Here is a 26,806-nt window from a genome sequence, read left to right as displayed (position 1 = left end):
GTTCCATACTCTGGCTCTATAAATCCTGGCTTGGGCATAAAGCTTCATCGCTCCTGGCACAAGAATCCCTCTCAAAAAGACCCATTTTTGCTATCTGTATTGTTAAAAATGTGTTTGTTAGAGAAGGTGAAATATTCCACCACCTGCCTTCCCCCCAATGCACCACACCCTGCATGGGACCTGGAAACCTCCACCATCAGGAGCTGTTTTAAATCCCTTTTCAGTTCAGGCCTTCAGAATGGCACTGACACACCTGAAGGTAGAGGATAACATATTTATTAATCCTTTTGCTTTGAAATGAGCATTGCCACTGGAACAAAATGAAAGTACCAGCCTTGCACTAAGAGTGGGCATCACTTTAGGTCTGAACCTGCACCCCAAAGCCATCCAAACCCCAACACCAGTGCGCATCATGTCAAAGACACAACAGCGAGGAACAGTCTTTCTTGACACTTCACAGGACACAAGTTCTAGTTTACTGAAGTTACAGAGAGCTTTGCAAGCAGAGGAGGTGCTGCCAGGACCAGATGCTGCGTCTGAAAACTTGAATTTCATTTATTATCAAAGTCATTACTGTTTACATCTGTAATGTCAACGAGATGCCACAACTACAAAAAAAGATTGTGCACGTTGCAGTTCCAATGCAAAAACCCAGTAAAATGGAAATCCATTCGTTAAAAAAGTAATTAAAATTACTCCAAGAAAGCAACTGAATCTTTTTTTTTTAACACCTTTACATCCAGTCAAATTAAAATGGTTACCAAGGAAAAAAAAAAGTACAAATTCCAAAAGTGTGGAAGCAGTGTTAAAAAGGCAATTCCTTAAGCATTCCTATCGATTCGCACGTCAATCTCCCTGCCTCGGAGCTGGATCCCGTTCATCATGCGGCAGGCGCGCTCTGCCACCTCTGGGGACTCAAACCTCACCACCCCACAGCCTTTGGACTTCCCATTCTCCATCTTGATGTCAGCGTACAGCACGTGGCCTGGGGAGGAGAAGGGAAGGAGTTTGTTGAACCCTCTCTACCTTTAAATGTGCCCAGTGGTTGATTCTGGTGTCTGAAAGGGGGTACAAGGATGCTGGAGGGGACTCAGCATCAGGGGCTGGAGCGATAGGACAAGGGGTGATGGGTTCAAACTGAAATGGGAAGTTCAGGTTAAAGATAAGGAAGAAGCTGTTCCCTGGGAGGGTGCTGAGGCGCTGGCACAGGGTGCCCAGAGAAGCTGTGGCTGCCCCATCCCTGGCAGTGCTCAAGGCCAGGTTGGACACAGGGGCTTGGAGCAGCTGCTCCAGTGGAAGGAGTCCCTGCCCGTGGCAGGGGTTGGAGCTGGAGGAGCTTTAAGGTCCCTTCCATCCCAGAGCAGGCCGGGATTCCATTGAGTCTACGATTTAGAACTTCAGGCTGCAGGACAGCTTTCCCAAGCTGCTGTTTTAAAGGAGTATTCTTGGTTTAAGAGATGAATTAATTCAAAGTGGTTCTCTGGATTCTCACTCCAGCAGCAGCAGGTGGATGGTCACCCAACAAAGAGGCTGTCTGCATGATAAACCAGCCCAAGATGGGAAAGGGCACCAGCACTTAAAGGAGTGTGTTAATGGATCATCAATTGCTTCCCAACACTCAGAACAGACATCCTCACATGGCTTGACAAATGTTAAGATCTAGCATTTGAGTAAGTCTGAGTGAAACTTCAGTTCAAGATACTGGTGTTGGGCACACAGAGAGCCAGGAATTGCTGTTTAATTCCTATTCCAGAGTAATAACCAGCAATAAAATAACTTACCACATTCATTAAATTTATCTTTCAGCATTTTCCATGTAAAATCAAAAGGCAGCTGTGAAAAGAGAAGAACAGACCATTACTGAGGAGCTCCTGAACAGCTTGCAGGTACTGCCAGCTCTTCAGAACATGTTTTCCATCCCGAGACAGAGCTCTGATCCCATTAAGGAAATAGCTTCAGCTCACAACAGCTTGAACTGCCCCTCTGGCTGCAGTCAGTGCTGGATGTTGTGACTGGAGCACAGAGATGAACGTGTCAGTACTGACCAATTGCACGAGGAGTGAAGGACAGGTAGGAAAGGGGCTACTCACGTTTCTCACAAATATCTGACACGCTTTCCTGGCCACCCCAGGTGCAGGTCCTCCAGTTCCTCCAAGGGAGCCTGCAAAGTTGCCTGCAAAGTTGCCACGTTCCATGTCCATTGTTCTCTCAAAATTGCTTCCCATGGGCAGTCCCATTCGCTCTATGCCTGCTCCCATGCCCTGCCCCATCGCAGGGCCCATCCTCTCCATATTAGTGGCTCCAATGCGCTCCAAGCCCATCCTCTCCATGCCAGCAGCTCCCATACGATCTATACCTATTCTTTCCATAGGAGCAGCACCTATGCGTTCCAAACCAGCTGGCATCCTCTCTATCACCTGACCCATTCCAGTTCCCATTCCAGCAGGGACCATACGCTCGATGCCTATACCCATTCTATCCATGCCAGAGCCCATCCGTTCTACACCTGATCCCATTCTGTCCATAGTGGCGCCAACACGGTCAATGCCAGCCCCCATCCTCTCAATGCCAAAGCCTATGCCAGAGCCCATCCGTTCCATGCCAGATCCCATCCTCTCAATAGCTGGGCCCATCCTCTCAATGTTGGGAGCAATGTGATCTATGCCTAGAGGGGCCATTCGGTCAATTCCTGACCCCATCCTCTCCACGTTGGAGCCCATGCGATCTAAAACAAGCCCCATCCTGTCCATTTCTGAGCCTACTCTCTCCATCCCATGCCCCATCCCAGAAGGGATTCTTTCTATTCCTGCGCCCATACGATCAATGCCAGGTGCCATCCTCTCAATCCCAGGAATACTGGCATTTCCACCACCTGGAACACAACACACAGGTTATCAGTAATCACACAGTGACAAACCACAACCCTAATGCATGCCGAGACAACTGAAATGCTTTAAGCTTCCTCATCACCCTAAAGCAACTGCCCACCACATGCTCTGCTGCTGCAAGATGTGAAGCAAAGGTTTCTTTTGGATGGTAAGAAGAGTTCTGTTGTTGATTCCACACACCCCATAGTGACTACAACCTGTTCAAGGTCAGGTTGGATGGGGCTTGGAGGAACCTGGTCTAGTGGAAGGTGTTGGAAGGGGGTTGGAACTGGATGATATTAAGGTCCCTTCCAACCCAAACCATTCCATGATTCTATGGTCTTGTCCCAACTACAGTTTGGACAGAGGAAAGTTTATGTGTTCACTAAGGAGCTTAACTTGGGTACAAACAAAGAAAGCCTTCCCCCCAAAAAAAGAGAATTCTGAAGGCATTTGCAAACCTGGGAGAAGATCAGGTGGCAAAAGCTGTGTTTTAAATATACTCTTAGCTGGTAGCTGTCCTGTGCAGCACACTGCAGAATACACAGCAATAATGAGTAGTAGCTCAAATTACAGTTCAAATAGAGGCTGCTTGGAAGAGGAGTGAAGCCACATCCTCCTTGCCATACAGCTCAAAGATTACTTCAGCCAAGCCAGGGAGAGACTTCTACAAGCAAGCCTTCTCCAACCCTGAGAGCCCTCCTATCCCTAGGTCTCTGAGAGAAAGGAAGCCATTCCCTCACTAGCCCCATAGCACAATGACTGTTACAGTCACAAAGCATGCTTGGCCTTTTCATGCACAAAGGAACACAAAAAGGCTGCCTGGGCCATAAAACATTAACTAAAACTGGGTTCTTGCATCTGCTACACAAAATCCCTTGACTGAGTTGTCCTGACTCTGCTGCAGAGCCTTTGCAGTGATTCCTGCAGTAAAAGGATCACTCATCACTAAACTCTATGGTTTAGGCCATTTTGCTGTTGTATGAAGGCTTTGAGCTTATCTAGCAAATGAAGTTTAGCACTGCAGCACTGTAAGAAGAAAATCATGGAGTCTGATTTCTGTTTGAGGGGAAAAAGCCCTGTAGAAAGTGTGTACTTCAGTTACCTACACATATTGAGTGAAGAGTAACAAGACACACAACTCTGAACTGAGCCTACGCTCAAGGAAACCAAAGTGTGCACATTTACAAGCAGCACTTGGGCCAATTTTAGTGAGTCATCTGAGTTGTATCAGAAACTTAATTTCTTTACAACTGAATTTCAATTTAACAGAGCTGAGCAGTGAGAGCATCACCAGAGCTGTGTGTACACATGGGACAGACCCTCATGTAAGACATGAAAAATGTTCATGTTCTGAATCTTCCCACAAAGCACCATCAATCCCTTTTCCTATCTCAAAGCTGCTGCAGACAGAGCAGCACTGTGCTGTTCCTGCTCACTTCAAACACCATTTTACACATTCCCTATATGGACAGTCTTCCTTTTCCCACTGGGATTTAAAAGGCAAGACAGAAGAACACTAATTTTAGTGCTGCAGATGAGTGTATTCTCTTCAATCAGCTGATGGGTCTGATGGGCTTCCCAAAATGTCTGGGAAGAAGGGAAGGAAATTAAGGTTTTGTCATATTGTCCTTCCTACTACCTAGGCTTCAGGCTCTGTTTTAATGACAGGATTGGGTCACAGATCACTCAGAACCTTCCTCTTTGCCACCCATGTGTACAGGAGTTCAGCATGAAGCCTCAAGACATGAAACAGTGGGTCAAGGCTGCCCACAGGTTTCCTGTCACATCTGACATTCCATTCACAGTGCCATGGATGGATCCAGTGGATCCACCTGCCTCCTCTACAACTCTGAGGGGGTTGATCAAAACCAGACTATCACAGCAAAAGCATACAAAATATAGGCTGGTTTGTTGTAACAACACACACCCAATTTGTACATACAGTTTGGGTGGGAGAAGCAGGTAGTGGAAGTGTATAGCTCAGTGTACTCACCTATTCCTCTCTCCAAGGTATCTCCAAAACTACGAGACATTCCCATTTCATTTCTTCCAAATTCTCTTTCGAATCCTCCACCCATGGCACGATCCATGTCTGCAAAGATCAAGTTTGAGATGTCCTACATGGCCTCCCAAGAGAATGTTTTAATGTGGCACCAGTTTTAAAGATTAAGATCAAGGCAAGTTTGTTCTTATGCTCTCCTGAGCATTTTACCATAGCTTCTTGAGATGCAAAACCCAACCCAACACAAGGCTCATCTCTGCATGGACAAACACATCTGAGGTGACCACTGTGCTCTGGAGCCACCTTTCTGGTGCATACAGGGAGAACAGTTTCTCTCGTCCTAAACTAGTCCTTAAAGGCAACCCCAGTGAATCACTCATGGCATCTGAGCTGCAAAAAAGCTTTCAGGAACACAACTCAAGAGTGGGATACAACAACCCCCAATGCTTACCGCCCATTCTGCCCATGTTCATTCCAGCTGGGAAGCGGCCAATGTTCTCAATGCCACCGAAGGGACCTTCCATTCCTGAAAGAGAACATTTTTCAGGGATTCTTTAGCAATACATTTCAACTCAACTCCACACTTTCCCCACCAGCTGCCTTCACAGAACAGTCCCATGGGCACCAGGACAACTGGGTATCACAGACTCACAAAACCCAGTTTGGTCAGACTTTGGTCCCAACACACACAACAAACACTGGTTGTGTTTTAGGTGAAGCATTAACCCAGCCAAATACACCTACAGCAGCTTTAGTTGTACTCAAAAAGGGACAAGTTACTGCTAAATCAGTGATGATCTCAAAGAACACAAATACTGCCAGATACATGGCTACATTAACATGATTTGCAGAAAGCCCAAGCTAGAAACATGCCAAAAAACACAGCTTACCTCCCATTTTATTCATTCCAAAGCCCATGCCTTCCATTCCCATTCCTCAAAATAAAAGAGAAAACTTTATATAGGAGATGTAATTCTACAACACTTAGCCATTAGTAGAAAACAAAGATCATACAACATGTCCACAGCTTACATGGGATAACTCTGATGAGATTGCAACATTCCTTCTCAGAAAACAAAGCAGCAAAGGGGAAAAAAACCCATAGGCATTTATCAATTGAAAGCTGAATGTGTGCTACTTTTTAGGTGGCTCTTTCAAACTTGTGCTATTGAAACAGATCCTCAACAAAAGATTTGCAAGCCCACTAATTGGTGTTAAAAGTGAGAGATGGTTTTCAAAGTTTCCTGTGTGATTTGCAGTGTCTGCTGCTCATGCTCAAGAGTCAGAAAATGAGAGCTGTGCCTTGACCACAGTGGGAAAAAAAATGGAGCAGTTGGTTAAATTCAGGTTTTCATTATCAAGCTCATGACTTAGCCCAACAAAAACTCATTTGGTTTTAACACTCCTAATACACTTGGACTTTTTGTGTAGGCAGAACAAAGCTAGCTACCTTCTACACAGCTTAAAGCTCTCATGAAACAAAAGCATAGGAGTAATCTTCTTACCTCCAGGTCCCATGTTGCCCATTCCCATGCCTTTGTTTAAATGATTTGCATCAATAGGTTGACCTCCAGGTCCTAATCCCATGCCAATACCACCAAGACCATCTGAAGGAAATATTCAGATATCAAAAAAGCCTTCTTTCCATAGTTTGACAAAACAGCAAGTTTTATTCTTAAGTAATTGACTTCCATTCTCCAAAAAGCTTGCTGTGTTCCCACTTTGGGGCATGTACTTAAAGCATGAAAGTGTAGGGTAAATCAGAGTAGATGTGTCTTGAAACAGACTAAAAACTAGCTCAATTTTTCCTCATCATTCATTTGCCATCTTATTGCTGAGAAAACTTGGTTGGTTGGGTTTAGGCTGACTCCCGAAAAATAACTGGCTAGAACACTGCTTGTTTTGTGCAACTCCTCAATCTAAGGAGAAAAGAGTGGGCAATTTAGGATAAAGATCTTCTAACCTTTGCACAATGTTACCCTTGGCTGACAATTGGTTTATTTCCACCTTTGCCAAGGTTCTTTCCTTATAGAATTTAACCACAAAGTTCAACCTATGGTTCTGACAGCCACCTATGGAATTCAGAGCACACAGCCAGCCTCTTCTCTGCGCAAACAAAGCATATCATTCCCAAGCAGGATTTGGAATCTTTCTGTACCCAATTGAATTAAGGATTCCCCAGTCCAAAAAGCAAGGAAAAAAAGCCCTCAGATTTTCCTTCATCAGGAAGGAATAGTTCTCTGCTTGCATGTGCAGCAAACAACACCTTAATGGCACTTTTTGCCTATAAGAAGAGGACTTCCTCATTTCCAGCTCAGCATAATAAACATGGGACGTGTTGACTCTTGTTTTAAAACCAACACAAGATACCCCTTCCCCGCCCCAAGAAAGGCCAAGAAACAGTTTTCCATTGGCATTTGTTGAGTTTTATAGGAAGAGAAAGAAACTGAAACCCAGGGACTTGCTCTTGAAGAAGAGGTGTATCATTAGAGAGTCAAGGCAGCAGTAACCCCACAAGCAACACTGCTGCTGAATAATGCTTTGACAGACACAGGAAACTAATTCAGGGATGGGTTGGTTGATAATCACTACAGCTGTAAGTGAGCAGCACACCACAGGTTTGGTTCCCATCCTGAAGGAAACAGCAACCAGCTGGATGAACGGGATGACATTAACATCCAACTTCACATTTGTGCTGTATTTAAGTATGGGAAGCCTGTGCTCTCCCGCCTCTAACTCTTCCCTTCCAACCCAGACTTCCTGTTCAATACTTCCAGTATCTCATCACAGCAGGGTTGAAGTTGGAAGGGACCTCTGGAGGTCTTCTACTCCAAGCCCACCAGCTCAAACAGGGCCACCTACAGCTGGTTGTCCAGGACCACCTCCAGAAAGGTCTTGAGTACCTCCAAGGATGGAGACTCCACAGGCTCTCTGGGCAAGCCACGGCTCCAGTACTCAGTCACCCCCACAGAAATGGTTCTTTATATTCAGCTGTAGTCACCTGTGTTTCAGTTACTGCCTCTTGTCCTGTCACTGGGCACCACTGAGAAGGGCCTGGCTCTCTCTTCTTTACACCCTCCTTCAGGTATCTATATACACTGATAAGATCCCCTTTAGAAATGTGAAGACCTGGAAGATTCTCAGGTCCTCAAGTCAGCCCTTTCAGCTGAAAACCACCAGATATGAAGAATACCACCCATAAAAGGGGGCACACCTTTTCCTACTAATTACTCAACCATTAAACCCCACTATTAACAGTGGTTTTACAAGGCATGGGGGTCTCTGAATTGCAAATGAGACATTTGGAAGCATTAAGCATCCTGTTTAAGACAAGCTTCTAGCTATGAGCTGAAAGGAGTATCCAAAAAGACAAGGCTGAGCAGCTCTTCTTTATCATTTCCCCCTTTGATACTAGTCAGACCATTTGGATCCCAGCTTTCCAAAGTCTGAACCAGAGTCTTACTGGGGCTGGGATCAGGCCCCATGTGCTGAACAGCAAAATAAAACCTGTTCTTAACATGTTTAATCATGGAGGAGAGACTTACGAGGGAGTTGTTGGGGTCGCTCTGGAGGGAAGAAGTCTCCTTTGGGAAAGGCTCGTTCGTCCTGAAGACAATCCAACACATGGAAGTTTGCAAGAAAAGGAAGAAATTAGTTCTGCTCTCTCCCCCTTTTTTCTTTTAAATTAAAACACAGCAACCTCAAGGTAAAGCAGTCTTCATTCTATTTATGACTGTCCTTCAGCAAAATAAGCACAATTAACCCTCCCTGATGGCATTGACATCACTAGGAATTAAGCAGGTCAGAGGCATGGAATGATCTGGGTTGGAAAGGAACTTAAAGCTCATACAGTTCCAACCCCCTGCCACAGGCATTAACACTTTCCACTGGAGCAGCTTGCTCCAAGTCCCATCCAGCCTGGCCTTGAACACTGCCAGGGATGGGGCAGCCACAGCTTCTCTGGGCACCCTGTGCCAGCGCCTCAGCACCCTCACTGGGAAGAATTTCTTCCTTGTATCTATCCTGAATCAGCCCTGTTTCAGTTTGAATCCATTGCCTCTTGTCCTACCAGTACAGTCCCTGATGAAGAGTCCCTCTTTGGCATCCAAAGTCAAACACACATGTGTCCCACCACAGTAATTTGACCCAACCTTCAAATCACCCAAAGCCAGGAGCACATTTACCACTTCAGAAAGCAGGAAGAGTTTGAACGTACTCACCATTTTTACATGCATTGGTCTGTCAAACAGCAGCTGCCCGTTAAACATTGCTGTGGTTTCATTAAGGATCATTACTCAAGACCTAGGACCAAAGTCTTAAAGCTTTAAGCACTGCCTGATGCAGAGAACAAAAGTCCAGTCAGAAACTAGCACCTCTCTCCAGGGCACTTCTTCAGCTACTAGTCGCACATTATCAAATATCCTTCTGTTTGTTCTAGAACAGAAAAAGCTTTGAAATCCAGATAACTGAAGAGTCAAAGAATGGCTTTTTCAAATTAAAACGGGAGGTAAAAAACACTCTTCTGCTTAAGTTCATCAAGAGATACCTCAAAATAAGACTCCAAACCAGCCTAGGCGTTCACATGTCTCATCAGTAACTTTAGCCATCTAAAACAGGAGAAAACAGGCAAAAGTTCAATGCTTCCAACTCAACCAATAGCTAGATTTGAACTTAAGCCACACTAGTGAATCACATGAAATTGTCTGAGTGTCACTCCCACAGCACTTTCTTTATAATGTGCACATGCAAAATGTAATGAACATTTAAACAGCACCCTGGAGAGGGGAAAGAGAGAAATATTTTTTTCTTCTTTTCCATAGCACAGCTCATGCACATAGCAGTATGGTTTGGGGTTTGTGGATTGCTATGTAACACACCAGTCAAACCATCTTACACAGCAAGTGGATTTGGTGTTTCTTTCTTTGCCTCCACCATAGGAATTGAAGACAAATCCTTTCTCAGCAATTGCATTTTAGTCCTAGCTACAACCTAGAGAGAGAAATTGACTATTTGGGCTAGATATACATATATCCAGGTACAAAAGAGAATCAGGTTTGTTACTGATTCTGAGCCTATAGCAACAATTCTTTCAAGATGGACCTTCTTGTTTGCCAGTTTTCATTTTCCATCCAGTGCAATGGGTTGGCTGTGCCAGGGCAACATGCTCACTTATAATGCTACAGTTGAGATTTCCATCCTGCTTTGTTTGCTAAGTTATTTGCCTATTGTTTATCACCATTACTCTTCAAGGATACATATAGCTTGAACAGCCTCTATAGCTTGCTCGAAAGTGACAGTGCCGATGCCACGACTTTTGCCATCTTTATCTTCAAGTATGTCTGCCCGAACCACAACTCCAGCCATGCTGAACACCTCCTTCAGTTTCTTCCAACCAACCTTGTAATCCAACTGGAAGACAAGAAATATTGGGAATAGAGAAGATTGTCATCAAAACCCAGTTTTAGTGCTCATTTGGTTCCTCTCCTGCTATGAGACAGCTTCAGAAATGAAGTCTTAACAGAGATTACACAGCACTTACATTTGCAACGAAGACAGTGCTCCCAAGTCTTCCTGCCTGTAAAGCATGGATGATCTCATTGGGTATGTTGGGGTTGTTGAGGATACTGGGAGGGATATTGATCATGCCGGGGCCACCTGGGCCTGGACCAACCCCCATTCCACTGGCTGCTGCCATGACCTTCTGCATTGCTCTCCTGGCGTGCTCCCCATCAGGGTCCTGCAGACACAGAAACAACACACTTTGTTCCCTCTGTACTGCACTAAGTGCCTGGGCACTTACTGGCATGACTAAGACATGCAAAAGATGGGGTTTCCCTTTACCAAGGGCTTCCTATTCCCTAGAGACCCCCCAGCCAACCACTTCACTCATTACTGCCACCCTCCCCACACTCCAACAGGCCAGCACCCTTCAAGTTATCCCAGCTCCTGCACTTACCCTGAGTCTGAAAGTTATTATCTATTATTCCATTATTCAAGACTAACAATAAGCCTCAGTTACATCTGCTCCAAAGACTGACAAACCCCGAATGGCATGGGAGAGGCTTCAGAAGACAAATGCCAACTAACTCTTGGCATCCTCAAAACCATGCAACAACTCATTGACCTTGCATCTGGACTTCTTGACAAGCCAGGATAGTGTCAACATCGAGAAGATGGGTTTGGGCAACAGTCCCCCCATCCCCACTGGCTTTCTAACCCCAAAGCACCTTTTAATGCATCCCCCTATTACTCCATAATCTCACAATTTCAGGACACGCTGGAGAACAAGAAGCAAAGGATGAAGAATTCAAGGAAGGAAATAAGACTCATTTTTGTCACTTCATACTCATGACTGCAAGCACCTTCACAATAAAAGGTGAACTTGTTGCTTAGGTTGGAAACATTGCACTGTATTCAGTAAGCAAAATGCACCAGACTGCTGAAGAAGGCAAAATATCAAATAGAATCAGTCAGAAATACATATTATTCTTCTTCCATCTGAGTTAATTTGAGTCCTGATCCAAATTTGAAGACTAAACAACAGGACATTTTGAGACAGCTTTCACAGGAGTGTTTCAGCCAAAGGAAATCACAGCAGTGTGAGATGGAGAACACACTAAAGTGAATCAAGTCACTTCTCAAGTTTAATTTCCTATTTCACTGTTAAAATAAGGTATCACTTTGTCGTGGTTTAAGAGCAACTGGTAACTCAGAACCATGCACCTGCTCACCCACTCCCCCCACTTCTTCCTCCCCCGGCTCCCAGAGGGATGAAGAAGAGAATCAAAAGAATGTAACTCCCATGGGCTGAGATAAGCGCAGTCCAGTAACTAAGGTATAACACAAAACCACTACTGCTGCCAATAATGGTAAGGGAAATAACAAGGGGAGAGAATACAACCGCTCACGACCTGCCAACCGATATCCAACCAGACCTGAGCAGCGATCTAGCCCTTCCAGATAACTGCCCCCAGTTTATATAGTGGGCATGACGTGCTGTGGTATGGAACACCCCTCTGGCTAGTTTGGGTCAGGTGTCCTGTCTTCCTCCCCGCTTGCCCTCCTCCCTGGTAGAGCATGAGATTCAGAAAGTCCTTGGTCAAAGTAAACATTACAGAGCAAGAACTAAAAACATCAGTGTTATCAGTGCTGTTCCCAGCCTGAAAGTCAAAAACACAGCACTGCACCAGCTACTAAGGAGGAGAAAAATGACTACCAATAGAGAACAGGAGGTGGCTTATTCCAGAAGCAGGCTTATTTCAGAAGCAGGCTGCTGCTCCCAACTTAGGAAACCTGAGAGATCAGAGAAGTGCTGCCACTTGCTGTCCCACCCTTGTTCCCAAGTGCTCCTTAGCAAGAAGCAGGTTACCAGGGGAAGACCTCCTGTACCCAGTTCTCTGTGTTATACTCGTGTAGATGTCTTTCACCCCACTGTTAAATGGGCAGGGCGCAACAGAACATGGAGTCTGCTTAGCCAAGAGCACAGCTCCCACACCCAAGGCCATATCAAAGCCAACACTGAAGTAAGTAATTGTTATTGCTGTTTAGTTGAACCTTCAATGTAGCTACAAGTTCCAACCTGCTGGAATAAACCTTTAAACTTCTCAATGGTCAAGTATTAACTCATGGCTCAGCTGAGCATATCATACTGGTTAACAGTGGTGCAGTTGAGCGTGTCATAGTGGTTGATAATAGCAAAGCCATTAAAATGGAAAGGGAAAGGATTTCAGAAATCAGCTTGTTCTACGGATTTGTGTGTAGAATACATTCGTTAAGATGCAGAATTAAAAGGGAAGGCAGTCAAGAACAAACAATATTTATGCATATTTCTTCTTAAAACCACTAAACAAGAAAGCAGACCTGCAGTTAAAGCCAAACTCTTGCTCTGTCCAAGCTCTGCCCTGTGACCATCAGCACCTACTCTTTAAAATCAAGCTTAGCCTTGATCATCACTTCCAAACTCAACCTCAGCAGTACGTGCCAATGGTAACAAGTGGCTCATTGTGGTTTTTCAATCTTATTTGATAAATCCTAACTTTTGTCAGTTATTCTTATCTACAAATGCCATAAATCCAAGAACTACCCCTTCACCTTCAAATTCAACATACTGAAAGAACAGATGCACGTCTTACTTCTTTCACTTTCAATGGTCTTCCACCAAGACTATGCTTGTTCAAAACCTCCGCAGCCTTTTTCATGCTTTCTTCCATCTTGAATTCAACAACACTGTGGGGATACAAGACAGCTAAGAACATTGCTGATATTTGAAGAGTTTCCTCATTTCTTGCTATAAATTCAGAAGTGAACTTACGCGCATCCCTGATGAGGTGATTTCACAGGCGAGGAACAGGGAGGAGGGAAGAAAGAAGAAATCAAGTCAGTAAAAGCACAACACACACAACTCATTTACTTTGTTTCAAAGTCAAATCACATTAGTCAGCCCTAGTAACAAAACCAAATGTAATCTTACCCAATAAAGCCTCCAATACTTGAATTCCATAAGATATAATTTGTGTTAATGGGGTTAAACTGTCGATTCTGAAGTTGGAACAAACAGAACTAAGTCCCGATTCTCCAAGAAGAATACCACACACTTCACGTGACTCCCTGGCATCCAGCAAAGCCCTCAGCATATTCTCTCACCCTAAATCCATCTCCTTCAGTACAGTAAGTGTGCTCCTAGTGGGTTTTTCCCTGTGAGATACTGTCACTGAACTAAAGGACTTAAGGACCTATGAAGGCACTATACATTTATGCATAGGAACTAACTTCCTGGCACAGGAAGTGTACTTGCAGAACCTGCTCTTGCACACTAGCCTTCCAAATTCAGCAAACCACTACAGTGACGTTATCCAAAACACAAGGATTACATTAAATTCCATAACACTATACATACTACTAGGGTCCCTGGGTCATTCAAACAGCCAACGCCAACTGAACACAGTGGAAAACCACCCTAACGCTGGTTACGAGGCCCCATCCCACCTCCACCCACCCCAAAAGCAGCTTTAAGCAACCCTATGGTGTAGCCACTAACCATACACACTCTCTGCCTTCCTGACGCCACCATACAGTTACATTTGGCATGTAGAAAATCCACAGAAGAAAGCTCTCAAACACTTACCCTTGACTTTCCTTCAGCGTCCATTAAGAGCTCCACGTATGTTACCTCACCAACTACAAATCAGATTCCAGACGACACATATACCAAGGGAGAAAAGCCAAGAAAACAATGGGAATTTAGAACAATCAACAACCGCGTATGGAGCCTCTGCCTTATAAGCAAGCCCAGAAACACTCCATGTTCTCTAGACCACAAAACTGGACAATTACAGGTATGCAGTGAAGTCTTAAACCAGTTAAATATGTTCTTGATTTTCCTCCATTTCAAAAGCCAGCTATTGCCACAGTACCTCTTGCCTTGATCTCTAGTACTCACTCCTTACTCCAGGCAATCCAAATCCATAGGAAAGTCTGCAAGAACAAGTATCCTTCACTTCACTAGTATGAAACCCTGTCTCCATAGTCCAGGACCTGAAGTTACTTGCTTTGCTCTGGACTTAAAGACCAACCTGGACAAATGGAGTCATACTGAATCAACACACAGCTGACTGCCTCCTATTTATCTCAGCAGGTTGTTGGCCTTTAGTTAAGCCACAATTAAGTCTATTTCCCAGCTTCAATAAGGAGTATGAAACAGTTGGACCTATTTGCTCTCAATACAAAACCATCTACAGCAAAACACACTGAAACACAACATCTGCACCTTTCCTCCCAAGATTAGGATTGCCTTTTTATGACCACAGAACCACATCCTGTACCTCCAAAACACAACTCCAAAGCAGCTGCTGCCTCTGAAATGACTGGCATACAGAAGGATCAAAGAAGTAAACAGGTTTTCACTTCTCTGTGGTTTTAGAAAGTCCTAGCTTTTCAGTTTAAGACAGAAGACTCCAAGTTGCATTAGCTGAAAGGTGGGAAGCAGTCTGTGGAAAACCACTTCCCAGCGTGAATACTGACAGTAAACTCTGACTAAGGAACTGGAATCTCACATTCAAGAGTCTAGTTCTTAGCAAGACATAGAGGGAGGAAGAGGTAACCTGCACTCCCACAGGACCAGTCATCTGTAGGACACCCAGTGTCATGATGTAAAATGAACATCTGAAAGCCTCTGTCAAAGCTGGAAGAAAATTAATGCTTCATGAAATCACCACTTTAGCTCCTTGCTTTTTATTTAAATACATAAATTAGCACAAGCACCATTCCAGCCAGAGAACAGTTCATGGAATCACAGACTGGTTTGGGTCGAAGGGACCTTAAAGCTCATCCAGTTCTAGCTCCCTGCCATGGGCAGGGACCCCTTCCACTGGAGCAGCTGCTCCAAGCCCCTGTGTCCAACCTGGCCTTGTACACTGCCAGGGATGGGGCAGCCACAGCTTCTCTGGGCACCCTGTGCCAGCGCCTCAGCACCCTCCCAGGGAAGAGCTTCTGCCTAAGAGCTCAGCTCAGTCTCCCCTCGGGCAGGTTCAAGCCATTCCCCTTGGCCTGTCCCTACAGGCCCTTGTCCAAAGCCCCTCTCCAGATTTCCTGTAGCCCCTTTAGAAAATGAGAGCTGCTCTAAGGTGTCCCCAGAGTCTTCTCCAGGCTGAACCAGCCCAGCTCTCTGAGCCTGCCTCCAGAGCAGAGCTGCTCCAGCCCTCAGAGCATTACCTAGAGTTAACTAGAGAGAATAAACAAGTTCTGATTCATTCATGTGTTTGTGAGGATAGCATTTGAGACTGGTAGAGACTAACAAGTCCCTTTGAAAGGGACAGGGTAGATGAGTGTCCAATTACTATCCATAGCTCCACTACCTAAACAATACTCCCTGAAATATAGCCTAACAAAATTAATTCCATCCTATGATCTCATCAGTATTGGATCCCATAGTGTACAGAATTGTTTCCACAGCCACTGTAGTAAAAGGGGCTACACTAACCAGCCCTCCTGGCCTAGCCCTTGGTGGTACATGGCAGCCAAGCATCACGCCCAAGTCTTCAGCATTACCAAGATATTCTGAAGCCATCCATTCCAACACCAGCAACCAGTATCAAACCCATCTTCACTCATAGAATGCAAATGTCATTCATCAGTGTATGTAGTAAGAAATTCCCTCATCACCTGCAATATCAAACTGCTCCAACCCAGAGGCCCGAAGCCCCTAGATTGAGGGCTCTCCTCTCCCAATCACTAACAGAATTCAGCTACAATTCCTACTTCAGATCCACACACACACAAGTCCAAAGGAATTTGCCAAGCCTGAACATAACATATTAAATATGAACCTCTGCCCTCTTAGCCACAAGGTTTCAGGAGTCTGTCACAGCAGCACTTGTCCATCACTTGGAAGATCTCTTATGTGCCACTTTTGCTTAGTGCTTCACATTCAAGCCTTATAGACACCTATAGTAAAAACTAAGCGTACATCCTGAAGTAGCTGTTCTCCTTCCAAGGAGATGTGAACTTCATGAAGAGCCAAATTAAGGAAGCAGAATTGGATAGCACAAGTCATGTACGAGCTCAGTATCGGAGACTCCATGTCCAGAGCACAGAACTACTGCAAGAAAAAAGCCTTCCCCCCACCATCACCTGAAAAAACATATAAAACAATTCAACATGACCCTTGTTCCAAGAGGCTATTGTTTGAACCTGGCTTTAAGAGTCTGTACTGGGTCACACCTGATTTGGCTTTTTCTAGATCCCAAAACCATTGGATATGAGGTTACAGCAGCAAGGGCAGTCTACAACAGTGCACAGACAATAAAGCCATGGGAAAGTATCCAGAGCAGACAGCCCAGTACTATGTCACTTCAGATGTAATGCCCAGTGATGCAGGCAGGTTTTCCTTCTGCCAGAGAGCATTTGGCTTTTATCAGGAAACAGATCCTGGATCCACAAGTGAAGGAATTTCATCCAAGCACATGAGACTTAAGGAACTCAGGTTTCTTACTGGAGGTGAAACTTGCTTGAAACACCAGCTGCAAGTCAATGCAAGTATCATTAAGGAACACATTCCCCATTATGTCTTTAAAACTTAGAGCAGACTGATGAGTTTGTTAACCTCATACTTAAGAAAGTTCAGAAACTCAGTTTCCTGAACAAGGGACTGAAGTAGAAATCACTGAAAGAACCCAAAGCACAAACCAAAGGAATCTCCAGTGTTACTACAGCAATTATTCCTCTCCCAGACTTTATACCCATTTCCCAAAGTTTATCTGCACAGAAAGTGAAGCTGTTCAAGCCAGGCTGGTCTGTCAGAACTCAGATACTCCTCAGTGACTGCTGAAGATCAGATAAGTTTGTCCATATGGTGATTTGAGGCATGGCTCAGATGGCTTTTCCTGGCCCTAAAGACAGGGCAAATACCTAGGATACAAGCTCAGACACAGATGTCAACCTCAGAGAGTCTTAAGTTGGGCAAGACGAGTTGAACAGTGACAAACCAAGCAGCAGTGAAAGGTGCAGAGGCAAGTCTCAGCAAAAGGAGAAGCACAACATGAAGAAAGGATAAATGTTTTCTATCAGTTATGTCTTTGGCCTAGAGGGTCAAAAGTGAATACTAAGTAGAGAAAGAAGACTATCAAGACATTACCAAAACTATATGGATGTCTCATCCTCTTACGAAGTAAAGAACTACAAGTAGTGTGACTGATTCAAGAGAACCCCATACTTTTAACATGAGGCAATTCAGAGGTGGTCATGGCTCCTCTTTCAGCTACAGTTTAAAGCTCATGACAGGCAACCCCTAAAAACTTACGTGGGGGCTCGGGCTGGGGAGAAAGAAGAGAAACACACTTTATACGTTTATAAAGTTGTAGTTAAATGGGGAGAAGGAAAACCTTCCCAAAGTAGAGACAGATGAGTTCACCAGCTGTTCTTTTACAGTAGGATAAGGGAAAACTCTCGCAGAACAACCCAGGAAAAACCATGGATAATTTTGGCTCTTTCAGAGCTGAAGCAGGAAAGAGGGAGTGAAAAGGCTTATTGCAGCCACTGGTGAAGAAGTGTCTCCTTGAAAAGATAGTTAAGGCCAATGACATTAAAGCAACTCCTCAGCACACATCCTGAAGGAAACGGGAACAAGTCAGATGGAAGCAGCACTTCCACATTGCTTAATTGCCCCTTTCTCTTTACCCACCTAAAGCTTCAGCCTGCAAGCACACTGCACTAGAATCCTGGGCACCCAAACCCAGGGACTCTCCAGAGCAGCTGTTTGCAGGTACTGCTGGAACAGACGTGCTCTCCAGTGGTAACATCTGGGAGCAGTACAATCTCTGCATTGATAGCAAGAGGTACTTCTTAGGAGGCCACAAATGTTCCAAAAATTCCTGGAGATGAAGCAAGAATGAAGGCAGGACATGAAGTTCAGCAGCTGCTGCCCTTCAAAGTTTAAGCTGGAAAAGCTTTGTGGCTTCTCTTCCTCCCCAGGTTTTGATCCGAGGAGGGAAGTGCCTGCTCCGTATTCCAGCTCTACCCTACAGAAAGAAGGTACAGCCACACCAACACCAAGAGCCTCTGGGGTGTCCTGCATCCTCTGAAGTGTTTCAAATACACAGTTCTCTATTTCCTAAAGGAACCAAGAAATGTCTGAATTTAGATACAAGTTCTTTTGTATCACATGGTACCACCTCACTCACCCAGCTGCCATGAAGCATTACCACCTCTCTCCTTAAAGACAGGGCTGTCTACTGGGGGGACAGATTAAGACACATTCCCACTCAATCATGTTTAGACTCAGCTTCCAGGCTGCCCCATTCTTCTCCTGAAGCCATTCACCTATTGCCAGCTCTATGCTGATCATGTCACTTTAGTAGAACCTTGTGCTCATTAGCCAATATGAAGGAGTTTCAAACAAGAACATCTTTTAGTATCATTAATAACTGTTGTACTGCATACCTGTAATTGAGTTTCACCAACAGATACACTGAAATGCCTGAACCAAGGCATTACTCTTGCAAGATGGCACCTTTAGAAGACTGTACGCATCTGAAGCGACCAGGTTGCAGAAATGTGAGCAGACCTCAAAGCTCACGTCTCCTAACCCATACTTACTGCCACAAACCAGCTGGAGGGGAACTCCTCCATGTTCAGCAACCTGCTATGCCAGTGCTGCTAACAGCTGAAGCCTTCACGACTGCCAAGCGCTGGAGCAGTCCTGAAACACCTAGGTTTCCCCTTTGTGTACTGTTCCACATGCTCCCAACTTGGAATGGTTGGCCTGTAATTCTTACACTTACAAAGCAAGAATTCTACATTTAGATTTTACCACAGCCACATTCCTGGTTCTTGGAACTACTATGCCTTGGATCAAGAAGTCCCAGTTGAGCAAGTTCAAGCACAGCCTAAGAGCACCAATTTGTTAGAAGTCAGTGACTGATTAGAATGAAATCACAGCTACACAGCAGATCTAAACTGATGGATTTTAACAAGCAGTCCCAAAAACCATGAACAGTGCTTCCCAGGCTTTAGCATAACAAGCCCTGAAGACAGAATGAAGAGGTTTCAATGTTCCCCTAGGAGTATCTGCTGGAATGAGTAGCTGAACAGCAAGGCAGGAAACAATCTCACACCGGACTTTTCCATCCACGTGAACTGGAGAGAAACCACAAGACACTTGGAAGGGAATTCAACAGAGTACTTAAAATTAGACATCTACACATACAGATACTCCTATTAACCAATGATCTTGGGCAGCAAAGTGAAAGCATAGTTTGAGGCAAGGGACCATTCATAATTAGGGCCTTGTAAAGCAGTCTTTAAGACTGTAATTCTTCATATTAAAGAAAACCATTGCTCACTCTCAAGCATGGACATTCCACAGCCTCTAATTATGGAATCTTCCCAGGGCTCACATCCTGACTGTCCTTATGAGACTCAAGTTCCATTTTACCTCCAAAGACAAAGATTTTCAAACCCTTTGGAAATTTGTTTTCCCCTTCATTAGGCCACACCTTGTGAACACATTAACTCTCATTCCTTCCCTAGTGCAAACACAAGTGAACACTAATCACTCTTTAGGACAGATGCTATGTATTTTAGCAGTAACCCACAAGAGGAATTGTTGCCTTAGTTACTCTTGTTTTGAATCATTTTGATGATGGAGAAGCTATGTATTTCTTTGTCACTCCACTGCATTTCCAAGGTGATTTGAAAATTAAAGAAGTTAGGCATCAGCTTAAAGAAGTAGCACTACATTTAGGCTTGCCACAACCCAAGTAGCAGCTCAATGTCATCATCCTCTCCAAAAGATAATGATGATAAAGTCAAACTAAGGCAATTCCCATTCCCATGGGGCAGTTAGATCCAAGTGGGGAAGGGGGAAACACCATGAACACCATTTCCAGAGCCCTGTCTTGCAGCACATGACGAAGCACAAACCTCCTTTTTCTTTTGTGCAGGTCACCCTTAAATAGATTTTACTGCAACCAAATGACAGGATGGATCTTTATCTAAGCACAAATCACTACGAAGCTGGGGACAGAGCTATATATACACACACCAGGGCAGCAGTAAGGAACTACCTTTACTACCCATAAGACAGTAAAATGCTTCAGGAATTTTATTGCACATCAAGGCTAAAACCTGATAAATATCTCATTTTCCCCCCTAAGAAAAATACTCTGTTAGATTTCCGATAAAGCACTACCAGCTCTATGCCAACATGACCAGAAAGAAGCATCCATCTGGAAGGCTGCCAGGGAGCAGATGCTGTGCAACACCCAAAAAGGCTTCGAGAAGACCTTTCACGAAGCTCATGGCACTAAGTCCACCCAGCACGTCAAGTGGTAAGTTCACAAACAAAGTCAGCCACAAGTAAGATGACAGACATCACTTGGCCACCTGAGTTGTACATTACCTTTCTCTTTGACCAGGTCTTTCAGAGACTGCCACTTCACATCAAAGGGAATATTTGTAATAAAAGCTCGGTATCTCTTAGCAGGATTAGCATATGGCTCAAAGCGATTTCCTCCTCTTTTGACACTTTTCTCTTTCCTTTTTTCATTTTGGCTTGGTCGTTCACCTTCACTGCAAGCAAAGAAAGATAATCACATACATTAACTACTCTGGCATTGGACCAGGGTCATACCACCTCTGGGAACAGAACTTGTTACATTCTTAACACTACAGCAAAGCTTGAAAAGTTCCATCCATTCATCCTGGCACAACTGGACACCTCTCAACCAAAGCTGGTGCTCACAGCACCAGAGCTACACAGTGGATTGCAAAGATTTCCTAATAGCACACAACTTATGTCTTGAAGACCCACTGGTTCCTCCCACGTTTATTCAATGTAACTCAATGTTGCTATTTCATAAGCTGAATCTCCTTAAAGCCGACCAAGCCTCAGGCCACCTCCTTGTGACACTCCAGACCAGACAGTCCACCCTATGTATATTCTCCCCAGCCACTCCACTGCTGAAACACCAACTAGGTCAAGTAATTAAACACCATTCAGTCAGGTAAAAACTGACCCACCAGAACTGTAGCCTGACACTGGAAGAATTGTAACAAAATAATCCTGGATCTAACATTAGGGTCAATGACTCTTACCCAAACCCACCTTTTTCTCCTCTAATTAATAGAGGTTTTGGATGACAAATTCAGAGCCTCTGTGCATTCCACCCAACAGACCAAATAGTGCTTTTAGCTACTTCAGAATCCAGCTCCAACAGGTCAAAAATGAAAAAGCATTAGAAATTAAGACTATTTCTCAACCAACCCAGTGACCCTCAGGGCTCAGCAGAACACAAATGCTGAGTAACAGCATTTAAAACCCAGGAGAATGAAACACTTCAGCCTCAGCTAGACACTAATCCAATTCATCTCCTTGTTCACTTTATGCTGGTTGAGAAAATGCAAAAACACACATTTAGAAAGAATTCAGGAGAACACAGGAGTCAAAAGAGCTGGTCAAGTTTCTAAACTTGTCTGTACATACACTGAGCTTCTGCTCAACTTAAGACCTACAAAGTGCAAACCATGTCAGAAACACCGTCTCTGATGTGAACACACTCCTGCACCAGCACTGCCCTTAGAACCACTTCAATCACTGCACACATACAACAGCCTGCAGGGGAATAAAGCAAACAGGTACACAGACAGCTATGAAGCTCTACATTTGAGCAAGTTCCATTTTATCACTTTTCAGCCACAAGGATATGTTACAAGCAAACACACAATAATATTGTATTTTATGGATACAGCCAGAACCACAAATAGAATTCGCCTCCAAGTATGGACATCGTTTATCACCTTATACCAAGAACAGGTTCTGCATGCAAGTAATAAGCTGGAAAAAGACATCTACTCAAATAAAAAGTGTTCTTTAGTTACATACAGTATTTACTTCTAAAAAAAATACATTTGTTAGACCTTCCCTCACTGAACTTCTTAAAAGAGTCTTGAATAATGAAGTAATTAAAACCATAAAAACAGATTAAAAATAAGACAGTCCTTCCAAGACTTTAACTTCTGTTTGATTGAACAAACAGCACAACATTTAGTGCTTGTATGAAAAGCTACATCCCAGGTTTCTAACTGGAACTAGTTACAATTCCCTTGCGCTGAAGTGCTGGGTAACATGCTCTGAAGTAATGTGGTCCAATTCAGGCCTTTTCTGCAGTCCTGCATTTAAGGTTCCCAAGTCAGCTTCAGAACATCTCAAGCTTTGACGTATCTGGGAAGAACTCAGACAAAACGCAATACCTGCTATTAAAGACAGGCATTAACCTAGAACACATTCCTTATTTAGTGTAACAAACCCCAGCAAGGTCAAAAGGAAACTACTGCAGCTACAAAGTTGCTTTCTTCTGCAGGATTTCAGACAACTCTTCTAGTGGTTTCACACACAGGGACAAGGATAGGCACAGGTCCACAGAGATTGCTTAGATGTGGTTACCAAGTGCAAAAACAACTGTTTAGGGCTTCTTTCAAGGGAGCTGTAGACAGCAGGAAGAAATAAGCCCCACATCACCTCCAAAATAGACCATAGGAGTATCCCTACCCCTAAGAAGGGCAAGGGAGATGAAGTAAGACAGCAGCTTTGCCAATCCCAAGAAGGAAGCACTCTGAGTAACAAGGCTCCGTTTACACCAAGGCTTACACAACATCTACAGAAAATAATGTATTTAAGTGGCTCTTTTCAGAAGATATTTTACTTACGATGGGTTTTTTCGCTTGGGTTACAGAACTAAAATGCTTCATCCAAATTCTCCCCTTTGTGATGTGTGCAGAAGGAGGAACTGAAAGGGGAGCTCTTATCTCCTCCAAAGAAACAAACTGTTATGAACATTCCTCTCCAAGTTTTCTTAAACATGCCATCTCCGCCTAACAAATGTCCCACAAATCACTAGGAATCAAAATCCATATAAGCACATCCTCCTCCATGCTCAAGGACACTGAAAATACATTCATACGAACGTTGGCGTTACCACTGGAGACATGTCAGCTTTGCCACATGGAGCTCAATGTGACAGATAGAACTGTACCTGGATAAAGGAAAAACTCTCTGGAGAGACTTCAAATATAATGGGGGCTAGGGGTGAGATTGGAACAAAGTAGTAGACATCTTTACTTGTATGAGGAGACTATTCCTGAAGTGTAAGACAATTCTGGAGAAGAAAATGTGATGGGAAGATCCTGCTCCAGCCATGGCTAGGCATTATGTCACCAGAGCACGAGCCATTGTGGCACTGGGATCAGGACATGCCTGTTCCTGCCCGGCAGGAAGATTTGCTTGTGCTGGTATTATTTCAGTTGCCAGAAGCACAACTTAACTATTTTGCAGTGGGGAAAGGGTTATGAACATTTTACTCCAAAAAGCAGCACTTGGCAAGCTGGTGACGTTCTTGCTCCTGTAAAACAGCACCCACAAGCTGCAGCAGTAAAAGCAGATGAGAGCGGTTTCCCAACTCAAGAAACCACCATCTCCTCTCCATACCCACTTACCTGGTTACCTACAGACTCCTGAGCTGGTCTCACTCAGATTTGTCAGCTCTGGGTCAGGCTATAGGAACACAACGTACCTGGGTGTAACAGCTTGCAGCAACCAGCAGCCCAAAGGCACACAGGTATGCGATACGCCTCAGGAACAAACCTGACCTCGAGTCTCAAACATTACTCACAGATCATCAGGTTCAAAATCCTGATTCTTATCTCCACAGCATTCAAGGCCTGAAGCCAAAAATTAACTGGAGAAAATATGCTCTTCATTCAACAGATTTAGTATTAACCAATGAATAGCTCTGGTAACTACGACATTTTCCAGAATTAGGTTACATGAACACAGGATGGCAACAAACAGTTCCAGCTTTCTCATCTCCACATTTACATCCCCACAGCTGTAACCCCTGCAGGTTCCTTTTTGAGTTTCTGTACCATTTATCGACATCAGACACACAACCTTTACTTAGTGTCTGGCATCCCCTTCATGCTCTCACTCGTGAGGCGTTTGTGTTTCAATTCCCAACACACTCCACTCATAACCACGGCACAGAGCACGCTTTACTCCAAACCCTGCAGCAGTACGAGGCCAAGTCGAGAAGAGTTTAACTATTACAACTGATTACAGGTGAAACAAGAAGCAATGAACTAAGAAGAACCCTGCGCCTCCAGGAGAGGGTTTAAGCTGTCCGCTGAGGCCCAGCACAAACATCTCCCAAGCGGGACACGCACAGACCTCCAGGACCTCCCTGGCGGCCACACACCAGGGCCTGGAACTGCGCAAAGCGCCGAGCCTTGGCACCGGCTCCTTGCCCGCTCCCCCTCCATGCTCCGGGAGCCTCGTACGCGCCTCCGGTTCCAGTGCACGCCCGGCCGAGAGAAGCCATCGAGAGGCGGCGGCGGAGGCCCCGGGTTCCCTCCCCGGGCCCGGCCAGGCCGCATGCGGCGCCACGGGCCCAGGCGGCGGCGCGGCCCCACAGCGGCCCCCCTACCTCTTAGGGGGCGGCCCCACAGCACCCCCGGCCCCGTTGGGTGGTTGCGGAGCCGCCGCTGTCGCCGCGGCAGCCGCGGGTGCCTCCGCTTTGCCGCCGGCGTTCTCCGTGGCCGCCCCGACCGCCGCCGTAGCCGCCATTTTCCCAGCGCTGCGCCTTTGTGTGAAGAGAGCCCGCCCCGCGGGCCGCGCGCGGGGCATGCCGGGACGGAGCCGAGCAGGCGCACTGCGGGGTCCGTGCTTCCCGCGCACGGCTGAGGGGAAGAGGGGGGGGCTCCGGCAGCAGAGGGGGTGACCGTGCCCCACAGCGGCATGGGGTGGGCTGGAGGGACCCCAGAGCTCCCCAGCTCCAACCGCTGCCATGGCAGGGACACCTTCCACTGGAGCAGTCTGCGCCAAGCCCCTGTGTGCAATCTGGCCTTGCTCCCTACAAATGCCTGACAGGAGGATGGAGCTAGAAGGAGGCTGGTCTCTGCTGCCAAGGATCAAGAGGAAACAGCCTCAAGCTTATTGGGATGAGGGTGTATTGTATCAGGCCAATCGTATTTTGGGCTGCATCTCCGTGTGCTTCACGTCCTTCTTGTGCTGCCACCCCAGAGCTGGGTGAGGGCTGCAGGGGGGGGCCCTCCCCAGAGCGGAGCAGCACCGGTTCCTGCCATGCTAGGCCCGTTGTCCACACAAAGCCTTGTTGGACACCGTCACCCAGCTCAAAGCACAAAGGCAGTGAGGAATACTCATCTCGCAGAGAAACAAGTCTGGCTCTAAGGGCTTTCCTCCACTGGAGGGCAGATCATGCACAAACATGTGCAGGGTGATGGGGCCTGTCCTGTTCACACGCAAGGAACCCCCAGGCTGCTTCATGCTGACACTTATGAAAGTCAGTCAACAAAGTAAGAAATGAGGCGTGCCAAATTAGTTATCTGCACCTCTAAAATCAACTCAGGTTTACTAATGAGAACCATCATATGGGGCAGCAGAAGGTCCAGCCATCCACAAGCACTGGAGGAGTCTTCCCATGCCTGGGGCGTGCAAGTTCTGCATGGAGTTTAAATGCAAAAGTTAAGAGGGTGGAAGATGGGAGCAGCATTGAGCTTGCTGAGAGCCACACACAAGCATTGCACGGACATGCAGGGACAGAACTGGAAAAGACAGAGTTCAGCTGCGCTTGGCTGAGGACTAGAGGAAGAAGGGTAAGTTCAGCACGTGAACACCTTGCCCTTCTCCCATCTACTCCAGGTTTATGAAGAGTCATTCCCTGCCACAAGGCAGATGGGGTTTATCTTAGTGTCCCTTCTCTTTTCCAAGTACAGAATCAGCACAATCCAGCCCAGGCAGGCTGATACAACCAGGCCCCAGGAAGACAAGTAGGAGACAGACTCAGCTCCTGAGTGAAATCCGGGCTTCTTTACATTCAGAAGCTACTGACTTATGTTAATAACAAAACTGTGCATAGCAACCAGTGCAAAAGCACTTGAGCACCATTCCCATAGGTTGCCAGAGGCCTCCCCTTCGACCTGATACCTTATGGCTCTCGACGTATTGGTTTCTTCTGGAAGTGCCTTTCCCAAGGCATCCTGGCTGTCCCACTGGAGGCTTCTGGACTTCAACCACCTGAAAGTGGTTGCAAGACTCTGCAAGGCTCGAGGCTGTTGGGTTCTGCACCAAGGGATGCTTGGTGCTTCGATAGCTCCATTTCCCAGGTTCACACAGGGAGTGTCCCCAAGTGGTGAAGCCTCACACTCCGCCAGGAAATAATGACTCACTACAGCAATCAGCAAAAATCCCTGCCCAGGGCTCATCATACACAGAATTTCTGCAACTGAGGCACTCACAGGCAGGGATGGAAATACCCCCATGCACTAAGATAGAACAGAGCTCTGAAAAGAGGATGTGGGGACAGCAGAAATGATAACATCTCTTTCTGTCAGTTAAGAAGGGGCTGTAGCTGCCACACACACATTT

General features: G+C 45.4%; 1 protein-coding gene across 4 annotated transcripts; it reads right to left on the bottom strand.

The window, feature by feature from the left end:
- Window positions 1–458: 458 nt before the first annotated feature.
- On the bottom strand, window positions 459–25,027 carry HNRNPM (heterogeneous nuclear ribonucleoprotein M). Of its 4 annotated transcripts, none has more exons than XM_034071003.1 (16): window positions 24,846–25,027; window positions 20,768–20,937; window positions 13,997–14,049; window positions 13,184–13,191; window positions 13,005–13,098; window positions 10,412–10,609; window positions 10,128–10,281; window positions 9,093–9,142; window positions 8,418–8,478; window positions 6,378–6,479; window positions 5,763–5,807; window positions 5,324–5,398; window positions 4,864–4,962; window positions 2,091–2,872; window positions 1,782–1,833; window positions 459–985 (listed from the first exon to the last, which is right to left on the bottom strand). In XM_034071003.1, exons 1-16 carry the CDS (start codon window positions 24,983–24,985, stop codon window positions 822–824), a joined length of 2,247 nt encoding a protein of 748 aa, XP_033926894.1. In that variant the 5' UTR covers window positions 24,986–25,027; the 3' UTR covers window positions 459–821. The 4 variants fall into 4 exon arrangements, with proteins under 4 accessions (XP_033926894.1, XP_033926897.1, XP_033926895.1 ...); XM_034071004.1 differs by having other exon boundaries at window positions 622–985; window positions 12,981–13,098; XM_034071006.1 differs by lacking the exon at window positions 6,378–6,479 and having other exon boundaries at window positions 538–985; window positions 24,846–24,985.
- Between the last annotated feature and the right edge of the window lie 1,779 nt (window positions 25,028–26,806).

The sequence above is a fragment of the Melopsittacus undulatus genome, chromosome 19, assembly GCF_012275295.1.
Source record: "Melopsittacus undulatus isolate bMelUnd1 chromosome 19, bMelUnd1.mat.Z, whole genome shotgun sequence".
In the NCBI taxonomy this organism is placed as follows: Eukaryota; Metazoa; Chordata; class Aves; order Psittaciformes; family Psittaculidae; genus Melopsittacus; species Melopsittacus undulatus.
The sequence above is the reverse complement of the archived record's forward strand: the minus strand, read 5'-3'. Positions and strand labels throughout refer to the sequence as shown.